This window comes from Tarenaya hassleriana, unplaced genomic scaffold, assembly GCF_000463585.1.
Source record: "Tarenaya hassleriana unplaced genomic scaffold, ASM46358v1 Cleome4, whole genome shotgun sequence".
In the NCBI taxonomy this organism is placed as follows: Eukaryota; Viridiplantae; Streptophyta; class Magnoliopsida; order Brassicales; family Cleomaceae; genus Tarenaya; species Tarenaya hassleriana.
In genome coordinates, this window is record NW_010966881.1 from 4463644 (window position 1) to 4477025 (window position 13382).

The window sequence follows — 13382 nt, forward strand, 5'->3', positions numbered from 1 at the left end:
CTGCTGAAAAGGTCAAAGACATTTCAGGGAATCCGAATATGGAATCAAACATGCTTGAAGTGAAGCATTGTAAGAGAGATTTTCACAGCAGGTCTTGAAGCTTTACTTGTTTCTGAGGGAAAATGTCAGTCCTGCTAACATTTTCTTCTTCTTCAGATCTGAGACCTCCATTATCGACAGCTTTACATTCCTTTGTGACTGCTGGAACTCTGGCAACTTCTGTTGCTTCGGTTCTTCTCTCTCTTTCGGCAGCAAATCTCGAGAGGATAAGGACTTCTGATTCTTTGTGTACAAGCATAACCTCTTCTGACCCATCAACTAATCTTCATGTTAGTATGTGTATAAACAACACGTGCTTGTAAAGCTCAATTCGTCAATTCTTCGTTAGCAGACATATAATCAGGCAGATATTTGCAGGGAATGCTAGGGCATCTGCAAGTGTTTGTTCTATTAGACTGGTTCATACCTGTTTCACCTGGTGAGTATTCGGAGACAATGAAAGGTCTCAGATGGCTCATACCTCGTCAAAAGATTCCATGGAAGAATCAGAACCGTCCGATCTGGCCTGACCGATTTGATTCAGCTGGAGAGAAGTTTACATACCATTCAATGAACGTTTCTGCTAGCTCCAATTCTACGGAATCTTCTTATAAGCAGAGCGAAGAAAAGTTTCTGATTAAAAGCTCTGATGTAGCTTATGGTAAAAGCAACTCAAGCACGGAGAGCTCGAATGGATTACCACTTAACTCAGCCGAGTATTTCACCTATTTCTTGGTTAGTCAGTTGACATCCCAAATCTACGTTAAGTCGTCTTATTGAATTGCTGGCGTGTTTCTTACATCTGCGCTGGTTTTTTCGCAGAGGGGTGAACCATTATCGTCTCAAAATGTGATCAGGAAGTTGGAGAATCACAAAGGGTAACCCTTTAACCAAACCTACGATCAAACATATCACACCATTACCCCGTATGTACTTTGAAATAAGAGTTCCTTGAACAGGTGGAAAGACTTGAAGATGAATGTTTTCTGGCTTGGGATAGCAGGATTGAGTTTTATCACCATTCGTGTTCTGCTATCCCTATTCTTGAGATGCAGGACGGGAGAATCGGCTCTTGGGATGCTCTCGACACCTCAGTTTGAGCTGCTCTTTTTAATTCTGGCGCTTCCTTGCCTTTCCCAGTCTTCTGCATTTGTAATAAGAGGTTAAACCCCAAACTTGTCTCCATCTCTCCACAAAGTTCATACAATTCAATCAAGTAAGAAAACCTCGGACACTGTCTTGTAGGCGGTACACCATGGGGTATAGTCACTGGAGCTCTGTTGTTAGCTGTTCCGGCTGCATTTATCCTATCAGTCTGCCTGTTCCACATTGTCGCTGTCTTCTCAGGTAGTTTCTTGGAGTACAGAGAAGCGAGGAATGTGACTGAAGACAACATCTCATGGTGTAGAAAGGTCTTCTCGGCCGTACTGTGTCGGAAAAGTACAGGAAAATGGTCTTGCAGAGAAGGCCTACCTTCTTCAACCCTCTCTTGCTTCTCCATTCTATTTGAGAACCAAAAGGGTCCTCCAGTTTACGATCAAAACGGCATCGGCGAGGAAATCAAGGCCTCAGGTCTCAGCAGGATCACGGGCTGTGCCAGATCATTCTTCATCATCATAGATTTGGCGAGGAGGGCTTATCTAGGGTTTATCTCTGGAATATCAACAAGATCAGACAGATCCATACAAACCCTTTCAGCCATTGTTATCACCTCAGCACAGCTCGTGTATCTGTTTGTTCTCAAGCCGTACACCAGAAGAGGTGTTCAAGTGGTGGAAGCTGTTTCTCTCTTCTGCGAGGTGGCTCTCTTCGGCATGGCCATGGCATTCAAAGAAGTCGGTCATATCGGGTTCATCATGTTAGCCCTCTTCTTGATCGTCTTTGTTGTTCAACTGGTGAATGCGTGGCATGCGCTCGTTAGCTTCATCATCAAACTCTCGGACCAGCCCGAGAACAACCCATCCCTCAGGCTTGGTTTTAGGTCAGCTCTCAAGGGTCTAACGGTGCCTTGCCTCCCAAGAAACTTCTGGTCAAGCTCTTCAACACTCAAAATGGAAGCTGAAACTAGGGATCGTAGAATAGGTTCTCGGGCTGAGTCATTTCGTGCTATGACCGCATCAGTCATGCCCTTGCAGTGCAGTCCTCCTGGTTTTGGTACGGACGCAACACGTGGGGGAGACATGAAGAAGCTAAGAGAAATGGCAAAAGCTAGTTTCTAGTTTCTGAAACTACTTTAATGGCGGAAACAAACAGAGGAAAGGGTCTTTACCTTGGAGACCCAGGAACTGAATTTTTGTAAAAATTTCGGGGAAAAAAACTGGGCAAAGGGTTTTTGTTAATGCCAATGATCATTATGTATCTCCTATTATAAGAACATGTTTTAACGGATTCTATGTAACCATTGTGGCATCCAAAAGAACAAGTCTCTTCCACACAACTTGAATGTATCTAAATCCATGGATTTCTTCTTGTATCTATTAGTGTCATTCATTACAAAATCGTCCGAGGAAACGAGTCAGCGAGCACCATAGTCGCGGAACTCGGCAGAGTCTTGACTCTCATCCTCATCTCCACCGTCAAGTTCTGAGAAGGACTCTCCCATGGGGAAATCCTGCTTCGACTGCGGAAGGATCATCCGGTTCAAGCCATGAACAGCAATCCAAGCGTTCACGTAAAGATCTGGGAAGACGATGGGAGCTCCATTGAGCAGAAGAATGTCTCCGGACCAAGACAGCTCGATCTCGAACCCTCTCCTTGCGCTATGCAGAACCGATCTCTCCCCATCCAGTTCCTTGAGATCGTTCCAGGTGAGGAGCCTCTGGACGACATGTCCCCTGAAAATGGTGGAGTAGTCGGAGAAATTGGCTGCGGACTCTGTAATGGCGTCGTCCACAGGGGCGAAGACGGTGAGCCTCGTCTGGTTCGACGAACTCTCAAGTTGCAGATCGAGAAAAGTGCCCATTATAACATAACCCCTCGACGTTAACACGGCTGAAGCCAGCTCGAAGACATTGGTATCGGTGTCAGAACCAGACAAGTTATTCGGCAAGATAGGGCTAGAACGAACTGTTGATCTGGGAAACGAACTGTTTGGTAGGTTACTACCTGAATTGGGACTCAAAACATGAAATTCGAAATCGGGGATAGAAGAATTTGGTGAACCCAATATCGAGCTGTTTGATGACTTAGGACTAGAACTCGGGCTAGGGCTAGGGCTTGAAGAAGATGACGAATCAGGGTTGGCATTGGGTTTCGGTTTTGGTGCAAAGATCGGACTAATGGAGATTTGCGAAAATGGTTTGAAAAACTCATCGGTTCCGTAAATCACCAGGTATCCATCGTCGAAAATTGCAGAATCTTGGACAACGACGTTGTTGATCGAATTCTCACCTCCAGATTCCGAAGAGCCAGTGACGATCAGAGAGATATCCGATCTCAGAGTAGGGATTTTCGCGCCATGAGGGAGATTCCTGAGACTTTCCCCTGGAATCCTCGCCGGAGAAACCTGGTACCGGAGATCAAGAAGCGAAGGCTGTCCGGATTCGGAGAAAGCAACATCTGACGGTGCGAAGATAGTGAGTTTAGGAGATTCAGAGAGGTTGAGAGCCGTCACAGTGACCTGAAGAGTGAGCGACATGGAGAAGAAGCCGGAATCGGAGAGGATGTCAATGGCGGAGGAGACAGGGGTCTGAATAGCAGAGAGAGGTGATGAGAGGTTGAGGAGGAAGAGGAAGAAGATGATAGAAAGAAGCTTCACCGCCATTGAAGCTCTCTTGAAGCTTTTTCCCTCTTTCTCTCTGGTTCAAGAATTGTTCTTTTACTGTATCGAAGGAGAAAATGCCGTTGAATGGGAGAAACAGAGTATAGTGTAAAGTGTAAACGCTGATATAAAGAGCGGGAAAACGGTTGATTGGTTAGTTCGTCTCATGAAGAGGCTTACTTAATGGGCTTCTATTCTCTAGGCCCGTTATAATGGGCTCATTCTATTAGCCCATTATTTTGAGCTTATCAATCCAATTTACCACAAGGCCCAAGGCTATCCTATATTTACCGTTTTGCCCTTTTACTTCGCGGGCCAATTCATCAAATGTTGGCGCCGACTTCGATTTTTCCCCGCTCCACTTCAAAACTAATTATTGAAAACCGCCTAATACGAGGATTTATTTACACACCACATTTCCGTAAATAGCCAGGTTTCTACGCGTTTTCACGAAAATACCCTTCATCTTCTCCCGCAAGCTTGTCGAAAGAAATTTCAAACATTTTCAGATTCCCTCCTCACGTTTTCCCTCTCTCATTCAAACATTCAATCCCCAAATTCTCAAGCTTCCTCCATAAGTATCCAGTCCCAGATCCCAATTTCATCACAGCAGCGCAGAAACCCATAATCAGTTCTTCATTCCTTCATCAATTTCTCCGATTAAATCACTGAAAATGCCTTCAATGCCGGAGGAGCCGCTCCTGACACCGACGCCGGACAGGTTCTGCATGTTTCCGATCCAATACCCACAGATCTGGGAGATGTACAAGAAGGCCGAGGCTTCATTTTGGACTGCCGAGGAGGTCGATCTGTCGCAGGATGTTCGCGATTGGGAGATGACCCTGAACGATGGTGAACGCCACTTCATCACCCACGTGCTCGCGTTCTTCGCGGCCTCGGACGGTATCGTGTTGGAGAACCTCGCTTCTCGGTTCATGTCGGATGTCCAGGTCTCGGAGGCGCGCGCCTTCTACGGCTTTCAGATCGCGATCGAGAATATCCACTCGGAGATGTACAGTCTACTCCTCGATACCTACATCAAGGATGCGAAAGAGAGAGACCACCTCTTTCGTGCCATCGAGACCGTCCCTTGCGTCGCGAAGAAGGCGCAGTGGGCAATGAAATGGATCGACGGGTCTCAAAGCTTCGCCGAGAGACTCATCGCCTTCGCCTGCGTCGAAGGGATCTTCTTCTCCGGCAGTTTCTGCGCGATTTTTTGGCTAAAAAAGCGGGGGTTGATGCCGGGATTAACTTTCTCGAACGAATTGATCTCGCGAGACGAAGGCCTCCACTGCGATTTCGCGTGTCTCCTATACAGTCTCCTCAGGACCAAGCTGACCGAGGAGCGCGTCAAGTCAATCGTCCGCGACGCCGTCGACATCGAGAGAGAGTTCGTATGCGACGCTCTGCCATGCGCGTTGGTGGGGATGAACCGTGACTTGATGAGCCAATACATCGAGTTTGTGGCGGATCGGCTGCTGGGTGCGCTTGGGTACGGTAAGGTGTACGGTGTGCCAAATCCATTTGATTGGATGGAGCTGATATCGCTACAGGGGAAGACCAACTTCTTCGAGAAGCGGGTCGGCGAGTATCAGAAGGCTTCAGTCATGTCGAGCTTGAACGGACACAGCGCCATAGAGAATCACGTCTTCAAGCTCGACGAGGATTTTTAGATTTGTAGAACCTCTTTTCCCTGTAATATTTCGTATATCTTGCTTTTCGACAATGGATCATCCGAGTTTCAATGAAGTTTAGGTTTTGATTGTGAAACCATGCTGCATAATCGATAGATACAGTTTCATATGCTGTAGCTATATACATATATATCATCTTCTTCGGAGCTCCAGTGCAAGATCTGCAAAAGCCAACAACATTACAGTCTTTGCAGAGACAAGTAAACCGAAAAGACAAAAGGGTTGATCATATCATCGTAATGTCTTCTAAAGAAAGGTTATTTTCGTAAAATCCGATATGGAAACCTCTAGTTGAGAAAGAGTGGGACTTCTGATTCTTTGTGTACAAGCATACCCTCGCCTTTCTCTGGAAACACCTTGCTGGAGTGTTCTTTTATCATCAACTGATTTATTTAGAAAAGTTTTAACAAAACAGTGTCTTTCAGGATGCTGCAACACCAGGTAATCGAATTTGTTCAGAATTGATAGAGAGTTGCGGTAAATAAATTTATTTCGTATAATGTGTGTTCTATCGAACAAACAGATCAATCCTATGGCGAAAGTCGGGTAATTCTTGTGGCTAGTGCTGAAATTTGAACTGTTGCCCGAGGAGTTATGAAACAATTACTTGTCGTTGCCCTTGATGGTAAAGTTTAGTTTTGAGATGCTCCTTGAACTTTGTTGGGTAATGTGATAAGAGTGTTTTAGTGATATGATGACGACACATTGGGATCGATCCCTTTGATGCAATCATTTCGAAGCTTCTTGCACGTTAAGTACAAATGATCATCTACACTCTTAATATATATATATATATATATATATATAAGTATGTGGATACGAAAATGTTGGCAATATTGAATTTCATTAAATTCGCATGCGGCCTTTTTATTTTTCATGTTGCTAGCACTTACAATTTCGACTCGTCCGAATTATTAAGATATCCCATACATAAAATGTGTAGGTATAGGAAGCTTATATTATATTGTTTTTACAATGTGTAGCTATATTTATATTTATGGATCTAAATTTTTGTGCAGTATTTGATTACAAATGATTGAAGTGCGACGGACCAAATTACAGCAGTTATATTTATGGATCTAAATTTTTGTAATGACCAACTTGGTCCAACCATGTGAGGATAAAATACGAGCCCATTATGCCTCATGAGTATCTTGTAGCTTTATAAATTCCGGCCTGTTTAGTACCGCCTATTATTATAAACCTAGATGGACCAACCTCATTTTATCTGGAATGTATAGATTAAAGTTGGATAATAATGAATATATATTACCATAATTTATAGAGAGAGAGAGCTCATATCATCTATGTTTATTTGAAATGATAGATCTGAGTAGTTAAATAAGAAAGATACAATCGTGGAGAATATAATTCCAAGTCTGTTATCAAAATTTGGATAGTTCAACCCATGAAATTGATGAAAAATATTTATTACGATGTGAATTCGAATATCAAATTTGAAAAGAATATGTATATTGCAAATTATATGGTCGGTTTTCAATCCCGATATCAATGTGGGTATTGGTTTAGTGCACTCGATTATACCCAAAATTGCAACATTTGATTAATAACCGAATCCAATCCAACAAAATTGCAACATTTTATTTCGGTTCGTTTATTGGTATAGTAATTAATAGATGGGTTAATGGAGACAGAATATTAAATAAAAACCCAAAATATCTAAAATATATGCATACACCCATGTTCTTTTGCCAAATTGAGGCATAACTGGTGGAGAGAAATGTGGCAAGATTTGCTGATTTAAAATTTATATTATTATATATAAAAAAAATATATAAAATTGAAGATAAGGAGCATCGGATTGGATGGACAAAGCACCGTAAATGGATAGGGAGAGAGAGATTCCTCCTTGATTGGGACTGCGACCGTCACATCGTCCCAATCTTGAAATGAAAAAACTTGTGAGCATCATTACATCCAAAATCTTCATCATTTATTTGTCACATTCGTCGCTTTTATGCATTTGCGTGTTTTTTCGGAAAAATCTTAAAAAAATACTGAACTTTTTAATTTTAATTAAAAACATTAAATTTTATTTTTTATCAAATAAACATTCCACTTTTTAAACGAATCTAAAAAAACACTGAACTTTTTAAGTGATCCAAAAAATGCATGAACTTTTCTCTGATTATAAAAAAAACACTGAACTTTTTTAGTGATCCAAAAAAATACATGAACTTTTTTCGATTGTAAAAAAACTAAGAAAAATAATCTGACGTGTTTACATCTGATTGTGTCATATCAGTCATTTTGTTTATTTTGACCAATTGCATTGAAGAATAACCCCTTCGAGTATCAATGGAAGATTATGTAACGCTAATCGTCTCATTTTCCAGTCTTTAATTTTCAAATTATATGAATTTAACTCTCTATTTTTTTAAGCAACCAAATTAGAGTTTTATAAAATGAGGACTCATCAATTTCGACTTTATTCCAGTATTACCAGGAGACGTTACTATTGCGTAAATTTGCGCCTTTTCAATATTAACTGCAAATTAACAACGCTATAAACGATATCTTCTCATATCGTACAATAATATGTAATGTTGATAAATATATATTAAGACAATGTAACATCACTTTAAATTTAGATCTTATTCATAATTTTATTTTTATGATGGTTATATAAGTATTTATAAAATAAAAAACGCAATAAAAGCGAAATGATTACAATTTAGCTATTGTGAAACTATAAACATGCATGCGTTGCTAAATAATTAATATTTATATAGAGCGATTAGGCATGAAGTCGTTTGATCATATCATGGAAGGAGATATCATTATGATAGTTGCCAAGCAAAATGATGTGCACTGGAAGTCATTCATTCATTCATTCATTCAATCTTTAGATCTTGTCCGAGAAGCAAACCTAGCTAAGTTGCTGGAGCTGCCACGTGTCACTGGCAATCTAGGTTTCTTGTAATGGAAGGCGTTGACTTTGACTCGTGTGGTCGGATACGATACGTAGTGTATTGCTTTGCTTGCGGCAAAAGGACGCCCTTAGAAAACTCAGATTCTTGTGTACTTTGTTAATGCTCTTGACCGTACGTATTGCACTTAGAAAATATGTTTAGTACTGTGTAATGCAACATGTGAAATAAACTTCATAGTTAATATTATGTGAATTAATAATCATATATATACTTTATGTGTATATCATCTGACATTTTTTTGGATCTATATATTCAAGTACTATCTTATTAGCTTATCTTAATGCTTAAATGTAAATATGTAGTAGTCCATATAATTACAGTCAAACATATACATAACTTATCTATATGTAATAGATAATATTCCGTTATTGATATATATATATATATATATATATATATATATATATTCCGCATTTTTTTTGGATTATAAATTCAAATATATAGAACAAAGTGGTCAATACATGTTTTGATGCGGGGAAGCACCAACTCTATTAGTTGAGAGTCCTTTCTTTTAATTGGAGGTTATGGTTCAATCCTATGGTTCAATCCTCTACGGTATGAGATTCTTCTTGAGTGTCAATTTCTATTACAATATATAGTTTGCAAACTATTGCGTGAGATCGGTAGATCTACTCTACATCCGAAAAATCGTGGTGATTCACTCTATTACCAATATATATATGTCGATGTGTATAAGTAATGTTCTATTTACAAACATGATTGAATAAAATTTATCAAAATAGATGGTTCGTCTATAGAAATTTCATAATATAATCACACACACGCACACATATTATATATATATATATATAATTTTAGAGATATTACAAAGAATATAAGAATGCACATATAAAAATTTTGCTATTGATTCATTGTCTTGAATTTAGACTGCTTTCATAATAATATGATATGTAGTTTACATTTTGAATGGTTGATCAGTACTAAAATAAATAAATAAATAAAAGATAATAATATTCTTCACTAAATATTTTTTTATGGAAACAATTCTGAAAGCTCTAAATACAGAGAAAAAACTAAGAGAATGCGAACTCATATATGGTTGGAAATTTGCACTTATTAAACATCGTTATTTCATATATGGTTGGAAAATAAACTTTTTAAATAATTTGCATTGCTGTGATGTGGTAACAATTTTAATATATTGGTTTATAATTACAATTTTCTTATAACTGGTCTAAGACTAAAAAAGATTCCGTGTCTTGATATGGATATATCTGTTGTAATGAAAAGCAGTGACAACTAAAGTCTTTTAACACTTTCTTTAAACCAACCTCTGTTTTTTTTCCCCCATAGAGATCGAAAGGTGTAACCTTTTTTTTTTGGCCCTTTATTCATTTCTGTTCTGTGCCTTGGGATCTTAAGGGTTTTTGCAGGATTTCTAAAATTCTTTGCTGAAAGCAGTGAAAACTTGGAGACGTTAAGGCCTTTTCTCAGTGGGGAGAGAGAGAGAGGGCCGATTCATGGATCCCAAGAACACAAATCAACACCAAGTACCAAATTTCTTGAACCCACCATCGATGCAGCAGCAAAATCAGAGGATGGGAGATACAAACAGCAACGAGAAGAGTGGTCTGAACAAAGAAGCTGAGGTTAAGGATCATCAGATTGTGGTCGCGGACAAAGAGGTGAACAAGAAACAGCAGCAGTTGTTGGGTCCGAAGAGGAGCTCGAACAAAGACAGACACACCAAAGTCGAGGGCAGGGGTCGGAGAATCAGGATGCCGGCGCTATGCGCGGCGAGGATTTTTCAGTTGACCAGAGAATTGGGTCACAAATCCGACGGTGAGACCATTCAGTGGCTTCTTCAGCAGGCTGAGCCATCGGTTATCGCCGCCACAGGTACCGGAACTATTCCCGCTTCTGCCTTGACCGCCTCCGTCACAGCCGCCGGTGGCTCTGGGATCTCTCTGTCGACGGGTCTGATGATGAACCATGATCTTAGCGGTGGTGGGATTGGTGGGTTGGGCAGTAGTAGCAGACCCAATTGGCCCATGGTGGGTACCGGCGATGGCGGAGGAGGAGGAGGAGAAGCAGCTTCTAGGGCTCATCACCATAATATACCAACGGCGTTGTGGCCAAACGTTGCTAGCTTTGCGTTTCAGCCACCGTCTGGCGGCGGCGGAGGAGCTGGTGCATCAACCACCGGGATAATAAGTGAGAGTGGCGGCGCCGGCGCCGGCGCAGGCGGAGGATACAGAATTGGGCTTTCCGGGTATGATTTTCCCGGTGTTTCGAACATGGGTGCGATGAGTTTTGCATCAATCTTAGGTTCTGGTTCTAACAATCAGATGCCCGGACTGGAACTTGGGTTGTCTCAGGATGGGAACGCTGGTGTTTTGAATCAACAGGCTCTCACGCAGATTTATCATCAGTTGGATCAGGCTAGGGTTCCCCACCACCACCACCATCATCTTCATAACCAGCGACGCCCACATGAAAATCAGCAAGAAACTTCGGAGAAAGACGATTCTCAAAGTTCAGGGCTTTGATGGGAAAAAAAATGGGATTTTGAAAAGGCTTTCTGCTTAGAAGCTTGGATTTTGTTTGTGATGATCTTGTTGCTGGACAACCATGGAGAGGCCATTATGGTTATACTGAGTGATATATATCGGCATATATGCTTACACAGGTGAGCTGATTTGATTTGATTCGATCCTTCTTCAAAGGGGAGGAGCCAAAATCTCAAAACTTGTTTTTGAACTTGCAGGTGGACTGTTAATAGAACAGCCATTTTTTTTTTTGGTTCCTGTAATTTGGCATGATGTTGTTTGATCCAGAGGCTTGTTCACCATATAATATAATGTAAGGATTTCTTGTTTTTACATATCCTATGTATTTGTGATGGTCCAACACTTGTTGAAAATCCAAATCAATGGCCTTTTGGTAGTAGACAGAAGCTTAAGTATGCTGTCTTAGGGGTTTGCCTTTTTTTTTTTCCTGATACAATCTGTTTTTAATAAATATGAAACTGTAATTCAAATACAATAAAAATTTGTGCCACGTGTATTTAAATAGGTAATATAAAATTTGTTTTGGATTTTAAGTGGATACAATACAATGATTTGATTAAAGGTGGGCCGCTCATGAGGAGTCTTGTCTCAGCCCAAAACACAAACACAGTCACAGAGGCCTTCGTCTTTAAGCATTTGTACTACGTGACGTTTCTGACCATGTAAAACGCCACGCGTTCTTATGGGAATATCATGAGACAGCATGATGTCCTTTGATCTTTCTTTTTTATTTTTTAAATGAAAGATTTCTTTTTTTTCTAGATGTTTTCTTGGTGTGTTCCAGTAACCTAATAATACCTCAAGGCAAAAAACAAGTAATATTTAATTTAAAAAAGGGAGAGTATACTTAGAAAATGATTAAATTTAACGTATCTGTTAGCAAGAAAAAATAATCAAATTGTCATCCATATATATATAGTAGTTAGATATGTTAGAAACTCTGTAGCCATATTTTTTTTAAAAAAAAGTATATGACCAATATGATAATATAACTTCCAAATAGTAACAAAAAGGGAACTAATATATTTTTTAGAGTTGATTTTTTTTATAAAAAAGTGAAATTTATTGAATTAATATTAGTCAATAAAATTTAAAAGATATTTAAATTTATATAAAAATTGAATTAATTAATTGAATAAATGATAATAAATATTACCTAATCTCAACGAACCTAATAAATATTATTTAGCAACCTCTTTTATATTACAACCTCTTTTAAAATTAATAATTTTTAGGTTATTTCCTCTTTTATTAATAAAAAAAATATATAATATATACACATTATTTTCTCTTAGGTTATTTCTACCACTCACGCAACATCATCTATAAACAAATATAAAACTCAACCTAATAAAAAATTTCATGACATATATGTAAATTTAACTATTATTAAAATAAACTATCACCATAATAATTAATAAAATCATTTTTATTATTATCTTATAACTAATTTTATTATAATAAAATATATTAACGATCAGTGGCGGACGCAGAAAATTTTATCGATGGGGGCAACAAAATAATAGTAATAAAAATATAAATATAAATATAAATATATATTATAAAATTTTATCTAAAAATATTTAGGTTCAACAAATAAATTCTATGATTTTTTATTTTTTAAAATATATTTATATAACTCCATTTATAATTGTTTGAATTATATTTTTGATAAAATAAACTAGACAATGACTCAAAAATTAAAAATTTAATGTATTATGGGTTAGATTTTTTTAGTAAATTATCGGTTGAACTTTCTACTAAATCAAATAAAAATTCAATAAATATATATACAGATAAATTTATAAGTATAATAAACATATAAAAACAAATAAATAAAAAATAACAAAGATTATTTAAATTTACAATTTTTACAAATATTTCTTCTTTTGTTTTAGTTTTTATTTTATTATAATTAAATTGACAATATTTTTTATTTGTCTAAAAAAAGTAAAAAACTTGAAAATAGAAAATAACAAAAAAACAATAGACTAATTTTTTTTATTAACTAACATCACAAAATATATGAAAAAAATCAAATTAGTGGGGTCCGTGAGAAATTTTTAGCGGGGGCATTAACATATTTTTTTAAAATTTTATTAAATTTTATAACTAATATTTTTAAAAGGAAAAAAACAGTGGGGGCCAGTGCCCCCACTCATCTCCACGTAGGTCCGCCACTGTTAACGATAAAGACATCCGAACAAAACATTGATATCAATTTTATACACCGTCTATACAATTAATATTAATATTTTTATTTTGTCCTTCTTTAAATACTTTATTTATAAGGGAAAACTCTCTAAAAAAACTTAAACATGCTAAAATATATATAAATAAACCTTAAACTTGCAGAACTGTCATTCAATACCCAGACTTGCAACTTGTAACTGAATAAAATCTC

The 13382-nt window shown here is 38.0% G+C and overlaps 4 protein-coding genes across 9 annotated transcripts in view; 3 read left to right on the plus strand and 1 right to left on the minus strand.

The window, feature by feature from the left end:
* Window positions 1-2476, plus strand: part of LOC104823982 — a 6361-nt gene extending 3885 nt beyond the window's left edge. For 5 of the 6 annotated variants that reach the window (XM_010555809.2, XM_010555808.2, XM_019203796.1 and 2 more), the window contains 6 exons: window positions 7-69; window positions 157-329; window positions 418-774; window positions 862-917; window positions 999-1201; window positions 1285-2476. In XM_010555809.2, the coding sequence (XP_010554111.1) occupies window positions 7-69; window positions 157-329; window positions 418-774; window positions 862-917; window positions 999-1201; window positions 1285-2258 (1826 nt within the window). In that variant the 3' untranslated portion in view covers window positions 2259-2476. Of the gene's footprint in view, window positions 70-156; window positions 330-417; window positions 775-861; window positions 918-998; window positions 1202-1284 lie in introns of all 6 variants that reach the window. The other variant, XM_019203795.1, reaches the window with a different exon arrangement.
* Window positions 2477-2554: 78 nt separating this feature from the next.
* On the minus strand, window positions 2555-3816 carry LOC104824571 (putative fasciclin-like arabinogalactan protein 20). Its single transcript, XM_010556666.2, has one exon. The coding sequence runs from the start codon at window positions 3800-3802 to the stop codon at window positions 2555-2557; it is 1248 nt and encodes a 415-aa protein (XP_010554968.1). The 5' UTR covers window positions 3803-3816.
* Window positions 3817-4330: 514 nt separating this feature from the next.
* Window positions 4331-5582, plus strand: LOC104823984 (ribonucleoside-diphosphate reductase small chain C). Its single transcript, XM_010555810.2, has one exon. The coding sequence runs from the start codon at window positions 4474-4476 to the stop codon at window positions 5470-5472; it is 999 nt and encodes a 332-aa protein (XP_010554112.1). The 5' UTR covers window positions 4331-4473; the 3' UTR covers window positions 5473-5582.
* A 3370-nt stretch (window positions 5583-8952) lies between these two features.
* Window positions 8953-11374, plus strand: LOC104823985 (transcription factor TCP20-like). The gene is made up of 2 exons (XM_010555811.1): window positions 8953-9002; window positions 9831-11374. Exon 2 carries the CDS (start codon window positions 9929-9931, stop codon window positions 10955-10957), a length of 1029 nt encoding a protein of 342 aa, XP_010554113.1. The 5' UTR covers window positions 8953-9002; window positions 9831-9928; the 3' UTR covers window positions 10958-11374.
* The last annotated feature ends 2008 nt before the right edge of the window (window positions 11375-13382 follow it).

Bases quoted from the DNA above. Each gene is read 5' to 3' on its own strand.
- LOC104824571 (XM_010556666.2), bottom strand. From the start codon at position 3,802: ATGGCGGTGAAGCTTCTTTCTATCATCTTCTTCCTCTTCCTCCTCAAC.
- LOC104823984 (XM_010555810.2), top strand. From the start codon at position 4,474: ATGCCTTCAATGCCGGAGGAGCCGCTCCTGACACCGACGCCGGACAGG.
- LOC104823985 (XM_010555811.1), top strand. From the start codon at position 9,929: ATGGATCCCAAGAACACAAATCAACACCAAGTACCAAATTTCTTGAAC.